This window comes from Malus domestica, chromosome 01 (assembly GCF_042453785.1).
Source record: "Malus domestica chromosome 01, GDT2T_hap1".
NCBI lineage: Eukaryota > Viridiplantae > Streptophyta > Magnoliopsida > Rosales > Rosaceae > Malus > Malus domestica.
The window spans coordinates 29,097,162-29,105,763 of NC_091661.1; the positions used below are offsets into that span (position 1 = coordinate 29,097,162).

At 43.3% G+C, this 8,602-nt stretch overlaps 1 protein-coding gene across 1 annotated transcript; it reads left to right on the top strand.

Moving 5' to 3' along the window:
- Positions 1-4,285: 4,285 nt before the first annotated feature.
- On the top strand, positions 4,286-7,553 carry LOC139191455 (uncharacterized). The gene is made up of 5 exons (XM_070812332.1): positions 4,286-4,924; positions 5,009-5,540; positions 5,652-5,921; positions 6,008-6,672; positions 6,765-7,553. Exons 1-5 carry the CDS (start codon positions 4,286-4,288, stop codon positions 7,551-7,553), a joined length of 2,895 nt encoding a protein of 964 aa, XP_070668433.1.
- The last annotated feature ends 1,049 nt before the right edge of the window (positions 7,554-8,602 follow it).

Here is an 8,602-nt window from a genome sequence, read left to right on the forward strand (position 1 = left end):
GAAATAATATCTTGTAATTAACATGGTAATTAATCCCAAATTAAATATGAAGTTTTGGGAGTTACCTTTTGAATAAGGATTTGATGAGGAGTGATGAGAGATATTTGAATAGATACCATTTTGATCACCTTTGACTCTTGCTTGATTAAGCCATTATTATCCGTTGCATGCGCGTGAGAATCCCAGTGTGCCTCAAGGGTAATTTTTTCCTTTTAACCCAAAAGTCCACGTGTCACCTTCATAATTTTCTTGATTATTTTTTGCTCCACATAAATCATTCGAGAAACAAACATTTCTTATTACTAATTTATTATTGTTTTTTTTAAGTAGGTATGAAAAAAAGTTCGGGTGTTTCTGTGTTTGGTAAACACCCCAACTTTTTAAAAATTGGGGGTCATTCGAAGCCAAAAAGCAAAAGCAACAAATAGCAGCTTTGATTTTTTTTCTTTCCAAAACACGGGTGAACAATGCCAATTAAATGAATTTTTCAAAAATGGCCATCTTACTCTCCTTTTCTCCTTCCTCCCAGCTCTAGTTTCCATCGTGTTGAATGTCTGAGCTTTCCGTTTAAGCATACGCACCAAACTCTCCTCTTCAAAAACAATGGACCTGGCTTCTCTACCCTCCCAGTTCCCATACACTCTCATCCCCTCCTATTTGTGCGGTTACGGTTAAGCCATGTCAACATTTTATATCACTATTGTTTTTTGTCTTATTATCTCTATAAAAAAAATCAATATAAAATGTTGACGTGACTTAACAGTGACCGCACAAAATAGGAGGGAATGAAAGTGTATGGGAACTGGGAGATCATAGAAACAGGGTCCAAAAACAATAGCTAAGCTTTCTGCCACCACTCACCTACCCCATGGCCCACAACCACCAAACAAACCCGATGACCCACAAACCCACCCAACTCTTTTCCTCAATCCCCTCACCCACTAGTGTGCACTAGTTCTCCGACTGCCGGAGCTCCTCCGATTAGGGATGTTGCCGATCATCTTAATCCCCGGAACTCCTCCGATTGCAACTGCTGCCAATTGCCTCACACACTAGTCCTCCACAGCTATTGCCGATTCTCTTTATCCCTAGAGCTCCTCTGATTACGACTGGTTCTCCAATGCGGCAAAAAATAATTGGTGAAAAATATTTAAAAATATGGATGAATAGGGTGTAATTTTTTTTATTTTTTATTTTTATCGTTATACATATTTACAACACCTTAATAAAGTGTGTTCTTTAATTCATTGTTTATGTAATGGAGGATGAACTGAACAGTGGATCAAATGTTGACTTTATTTTAGCCCTTTAATATCTTTGATGGGTGGTCTTCAAAGCTTAACGGCTTGATGGTAGTACTTATTATTCAGCAATTATGTTGGTAATCATCAGTGGTTTTTTTTTTTTTTGAAAGAAATTTTTATTAATACGCAAGTCAAACATTATTAAATTGAAAATATTGTTAGAGATAAAAGAATAAGGAAAAAGGGGGATTTGGATCCCATCCGGATTCAAATTGTGAGGATCCTAGGAATATACATATCTTAGTCATTCATCGTACATTGTGCGGTCAGAAATCATTTAAATATTTTTATTTAAAATTAAGCACAAATAGTACTTAATAAAAATTGACCGCATAATGTACGATGAACGAATGAGATATGAGGATGCCTAGGATCTCCACAAAGAAGATCCGCAAGGGATCCTCATCCAAAAAAAAGAGTATCTTTTAAGGGGAATGAGATCATCGATGGATCTCTGCCTTTGGAGCAGACGGATTAGAAAATCAAGGTCATAAGAGAAAGATGAGGGTGTATGTGTGACGTGGACCAATGAAATAGGCTAATGGAGCTCAAAATTTAAATTCTATGGTCCAGATTTTCGAATTCATCTACTCCAAAAGCAGAGATCAAAGATGATCTTACCCCTCTTTTGAGATAAAAAGAGAAAATCCTAGGCGCTATTCGAGGGGAGGTAAACGTAGAGCATTTGCTTCCCATCCTACCCTCATTCTTCTCTATATATTTTTTTCTCTGTTCGTGGTGAAATTAATTTCTTATGGTGACTTTATCTTAACTAAACCAGTACTTTGTTACTGTTATAACGCTCTTCACGCTAATTTCACTTTCGAAATCATTTTTAAATTATTTCCCTTTTTTCGGTAAACATTGTCCTACCTTCGTTTTGAATGACCTTGACCTTGCTGCTATTTTCAAATTATTACTATTGTTGACTTTTTTGCTCAATTTTAAAATAATATAGACTGATTTCGAGTCCACAGATCCGTCAGTTGCACATGTTCCTTATGACTAGATGTTGTGAGTTCTATGGCAGCGTTGTATCAGTTTGTAGTGGCCTTCAAGGTTTAGAATTATGGATTAACTTGGGATTTTCGTGATTTAGAGTTGTATGAGCTTAACCAATGATTGCGCTTAAATTTTGTGACGTGGACTTGGAAGTTATCAGTGCGAATGTTGTCCGCTTTAGTTGTTCAGCTTTTCTCCACTTTATCAGTTTTTTCCTTTTGAGTTTAACTTTACTGTTAATGTATTGATATAGCATTAAAGTTACCCAATGAAGTAACGTTTTTTTATTATTAAAAAAAAAAAACATTTCATGTTGAGCTCAACAGTGCTTCAAAATATGGATTAATGGTTCTAAAATTATCAAATGAGTCTAATTGGAAGCACCGCAACTTAACATTTGTCTCTGTTGGTGTCAAAACTCGAATAGAGCCTAAATTGGATTCAATACACATTTGCTCTGAGTGTTGTTTTCGATCTTAGTATCACGGGATGGCTCGAAAGAAAGAGAGATAGGCGTGCCACTGTTGGAGGTTGCCAACAGACAGTGATCGTGTTTGAATGTGGAGTTGCGCGTAAAACTGACTTCTTAACCAAAAGATTGTGCACCAAGCAGAAAGTTGGTTCGATTAAGTTCTCTTTTGAGCCTCAAGCGAACGAGGACTTAGAATTTAGGGTGAATTTGCATGGGTTTGCCAAAAAAGTAAATGAAAGAGAAACTGAAATTAAAACTAGAAATATAATGTAATCATTTCACGAGGAAGTTCAAATTACAAATGTTTGCAAAAGTAAAATCTAGGCCAACAAGCTGAGCTACATGACTTAAAAAATAAATGGACTTGAAATGTAAAGAAAATAGTAAACTCTAGGTAGTGGAGAAGGAACAACCTCGATCTTATTGCTAAGCTAGAGTAGGGGTAGATCGGCTATTTGGTGATGGTAGGGACTATAATTTCTGGTTGATGGCCTTGAGTTATGTCATGTGGGGTTTCACTCGATTGCCGCAATGGTATTAGCTTGTCAAATGATGCACTCGTATGCATTTAAGGAGGCAAAATATTTTCGGGTCTGGTTGCCTACGTGGCAAACGCACTTTGAGGAGAACCTTGTCTGAGCCTTCAAACGAGTTAGAGTGATATGAGTGGTCATCTGACCCCTAAGATTCATTCTAGATTGGACCTAGAAGTTGGTGGGTCAGAATCGTGCAAGTTCGTATGAATTAAAAATTAATTAGCCAATAACAAACTTTATTTTTAATTATGATAAAGAATCCCAACACTTTCAAATACTTCCTAAATTCGAAGGGTTCCAACAATATTCCAAATCCCTCGCTAGGAAAAAGTTCCCTAAAGGTCGAAGAGTAAAGTAAAATACCGAGGCTGACACTTTTTTCTCTCCTTCGTGAGAGCTTTTTCTCCGTCGTGAGCTTCCGCCGTTGTGCGTGTCGTACTGTGGGTGTGGGTCGTTCACCTTGCTGTTTCTGGGTTAGCTTCCGGTGTTGGTGGTTTTCTTTTTGGGCGTTTTTCTGAAAGGGGTAGGTGGATCTCCTCTGGGGCGATTCTTGTGAGGGGTAGGTGGAGCTAGTTATTCTTTCTTGATAGTCTTCGTTTGGGGTGTGTGGGTCTTCTGTTGGTGGTGGGGCTTTCTATCAGTATCTAATTTGCCTGCTGTGGTCCGGCTCTTCTGTTGGGGGTTTGTAAGATTGGGGTTGGTGGAACTTTAATTCCGTCTTGTGCTCTGCGATTGGGGTTTTAATTCCGTCTCTGTGCGCTGCGATTGGGGTTAGCGTTTCATCTGGTTGGGGTGGGGTCAGGATGGGTGAGAGTGGACAGGGCTGTTATCCCCTTCATTCTCTGATGTGGGGGTTAGGGTTACACTGTTTGGTCAGTTTGGGGGTGGGGAAGTTATTTCTCTGTACGGCTGGTATCGATGTGGGATTGATCGGCTGGCAAAAATGTGGTCTCTGTGAGGTTGGCGTGAAGATGGGTACCAACCAATCTCATAACTTTAAATGCTGGAGTAGTATTTATGGGTCTGTTGAGATGGTGGTTGGCAGAATTAAAGGAGCTCAGCCTCTTTTCTCCCATACCGGTAGGTATTTGCAGGCTTATGCCTTTAATGCCTATGGTATTGCTTTTCCTTTGGTTCTGCTCGAAGATTCGAGGCTGATTCAAGATTCACGACTGGTACTGGCGGGTGCTTCTAGGGTTTTTTCTGCGACATCCAAGTACTCTGCGGCACCTCTGAGGCTGTCGAAGGTGTGGAGCCTGCTTCTTATGGACAATCCTGGTGTGGAAGAGCTTGTTGTGCATCTGGATCGTTCGCTGGATCTGTCTACGATGGAGATTGGTGTTAAATTGGTTGGTAAGGCTTTGACGCAGAAATCATTGAATAGATGGGGTATCAGAAATATTCTTAACTCGGCGTGGAAGGATCTAGGTGAAGTGGGAATTAAATGGGTCCGAGAGAATTTATTCATTATCTCTGTTCCGGATCAGAGTATGGCTCAGATGATCCTGGCGCAGGTGCCGTGGGCTGTCATGAAGAAAAATTTTGTAGTGAAAGCTTGGCCTCCGGACCTTGCTTTGGAGGAAGTAGACATGAAGACTGTTCCTTTCTGGGTTCAAATCAGAGGTGTCCCCTTAAGTATGGTGTCCAAAGAGAATGTTACTTAGCTCATTAGGCCGGTTGGTGCTTTTTTGGAGCTGGAGGATCCAGTAAAGGCTCGTGGCTTCTTAAGAGCTAGAGTGTTAGTTCATTCGGAGAACCCGCTTGTCCCTGGATGTTGGTTGAAAAGGGAGGAAAACCGTGAGACTTGGGTTGAGTTTCGGTACGAGAGGCTCCAAGATTTTTGCTATCATTGTGGGCGGATTGATCATATTAACACGGAGTGCTCCTACGCGGCGAACAAGGGTGGGGCGGAGGGCTATGGAGATTGGATTAAAGCTCCCCCGGTGCGTGATGTTGTGGCGTCCGTGCGCCCGTCGCGTTTGGGAGTAGGAGAAATGAGGACGGCGGGAATGGTAAGGGGCAGTGATCGTCCTGAGTTGAGGTTGCAGAGTCCGATCCGAAGGGTGACTCCGAGTAGGCAGGACACAACTAGGGATACAGCTGGGGAGCATGGTTCTCACACCCGTGACAAGAAGAAATGGCGTAGAGTGCAACGACAAACTCGTCCTGCTAGTCAGATTCAGGTGGTGGTGCCTCAGCTTTGCCGTCAACTCAGATGGGAATGTGGTGACGGGAGCTTCCCGTCAGTTCTTAACCATGTGGTTTTCCAGGGGGGAGAATGAGGGCCTTCGGTTCGGATTCGGGATGTCAGTGAGGCTTATGCTGAGACTATACCAGATGGTGCTGGTGGGGAGTCCTTGGGAACAAAGGTTAGTATTTCTCAACAGTGTTCAGGCCTGGTGCGACATGAGGTTGGTGGAGTTAAGAGAGGAGTGGAGCCTCCGGGTATGGAATTAGTTCCATCCCCGCAAAAGAAAACTCAAGGGCCCAACCCGGAAGCTGGTAGACAAGTGCTTTATGATGGAACCATGGATGCTCGTGGTTTGTGGGATCATGTGGAGGCTGTCTCGAGTGAGACGAAGGGCAGTGTCTTGGCTGTTTGTGCGGGTAACCTGGCTCGGGGTGGTGGCGGCTGGCCTTCAACAGCCGCACGATCGCCATGATTCTGGTGTTTTGGAACTGTCGTGGTCTAGGGTCGGACACGGCAGTTAGGGCCCTCCATGGTCTTATTAGAAACCAACGACCCTCTATGATCTTTTTATCTGAAACTAAAATGAAAGATCATAGATTAGATGGTGTTAGGAGACGTTTGGGTTTTCATTATGGTGTCAATGTTTCTCCTGTTGGCAGGGCAGGTGGGCTTAGTTTGTGGTGGGATGACTCCGTGGAGGTGCAAACTCTGTTTTCTTCTAAGAATATTATTGATGTCATAATGCGAAATGATGGCGATGGAAAGTGGGTCCGGGTTACTGGAGTTTATGGAACTCCTTACAGGGAGGATAAAGCTGAATTTTGGGAATGGATGTCGAGTTATTTTTCTCCTTCTGATATTCCGTGGCTATGCGCCGGGGACTTTAATGAATTTCTTTGGGATCATGAGAAGTCCGGGGGTGTGGAGGTCCTTTATAACTGGCCTAGGTATCTGGAGAACTTCATGCAGGCTACTAATTTGTGGGATCTGGATTTTAATGGTCCTACTTTCACTTGGCATGGTATGCGTCATGGTCATTGGGTGGAGGAGCGGATTGATCGGGCTTTGATCAACGGGCTATGGCAGGACTTATGGCCTGAGTCTCTGGTTACGCATGGGACGGTTATGGGGTCTGATCATTGTCCTCTCATTCTTCAAACTGATTCGGTGAGTATGCGGGGGCGTAGGGTGTTTAAGTTTGAGGCATTCTGGGCTAAGGAGAATGAATGTGATCAGGTGGTGCGCTCTTGCTGGAATAGACAGGAGCCGGTGAGGTGCTGGTGAAGTGGACGAAGAAAATTAACGATTGCAAATCCAGTCTCATTAGGTGGAGCCGAAATAAATTCAAGAAGAGAAGTCAAATGATTCAGGAACTCCTTCTTCAGTTGCAGGAGCTTCAGAGGGATTGGCGCTCTAATTGTGACGTCATTAAGCAGAAAATGCAGCTAGTTGATGATTTGAGGGCTCAGGAGGAAAGTTACTGGATGCAGCGTTCTCGAGTAAGATGGCTTCGTGAGGGGGATGCAAATACTAGTTTCTTTCATTCTTCTACTTTGCATCGAAGACGACGCAATCAAATTATAAAAATTAAGGATGAGTTTGGGCATTGGGTGGAGCAACCGAGTCGTGTTCGCAAGTTGGTGGATGATCATTTTATGCAAACGTTTACTTCTGGAGGAGCCCGGATTTGGGGCTCTTTGTTGGACTGTATTAGCCCGCGAGTGACGGAGGATATGAATCAGGCGCTTCTTTCGCCGGTTACCGAGGATGAAGTCAAGTCAGCGATCTTTAAAATGGGTGGTCTTAAAGCTCCGGGACCGGATGGTTTTCAAGGTATCTTTTATCAATCCTTTTGGGAGCATGTCTTTGCGGATGTATGTACTTTGGTGAGGGAGTTGATGCAGAGGTCGAGGAGTCCAGCTGCTCTCAATGCGACGTGTATTGTTCTGATCCCAAAGGTTCCGCACCCTGAGTCGGTTTCGCAGTTTCGGCCTATTAGCCTGTGTAACTATTCTTACAAGGTGTTGTCCAAGGTTTTGGCGAACTGATTAAAGGTGATTCTTCCTAAGCTTATTTCTCCCTCCCAAAATGCTTTTGTGGTGGGTCGTCAAATCCAAGATAACATCGGGATTGCTCACGAGATGTTCCATTTTTTGAAAGGAAGAACTGCGAAACGGAAGTTTGAAATGGGAATCAAATTGGATATGCAAAAAGCCTATGATAGGGTAGAATGGGATTTCCTTGACGCGGTTATGGAGAGAATGGGATTCTGTTATATGTGGAGAAGGCTTGTTATGGGATGTGTTTCTTTGGTAAATTTTGCTGTCCTTCTTAATGGACAGCCAGGTAAAAAGTTTGCTCCATCTAGGGGTCTTAGGCAGGGTGATCCCTTATCTCCTTATCTGTTTATCATTCTGGGGGAGGTTCTCTCGTGCATGATTCAAGCTGCGGTTGACGATAAAAGGCTGGAGGGAGTTAGGATTGGTGGCTCGGGGCCCGTTATATCTCACTTATTCTTCACGGACGATACCCTGCTGTTCTTGAGAGCGGAGGATAAATATTGTAGGAACTTACTCTCTATTCTTGACAGGTATTGTGAGGCTTCGGGGCAGAAAGTGAATCTCCTGAAGTCTAGTATTTATTTTGGTGTGAATGTTCCTAAAGGGGTGGCTGCCAATTTGGGCGGCATTATTGGTGTGTCTGTGGTTGATAATCCGGGCACTTATTTAGGGGTCCCTGCCATCTGGGGTCGTTCCAAGAAGCGTGGCCTGGCTTATGTTAAGGGCAGAATTTTGGGAAAGCTCCAAGGGTGGAAGCAGAGTGCGTTGTCGAGGGCGGGAAGAGAAGTTTTGATTAAGGCGGTGGTCCAGGCCATTCCTGCTTATCCTATGTGCATTTTTAAATTTCCTGCTGTGGTTTGTCAGGAGTTGGATGCCTTGGTTGCGAAATTTTGGTGGGGAAGCCATGGGGAGAACCGAAAGATTCACTGGGTGTCGAAGGAGGTGCTTGGCCTGCCTAAGGATATGGGTGGATTGGGTTTCAGAAATTTTCAGGAGTTTAATGATGCGTTCCTTGCTAAGCAGTGCTGGCGGTTACT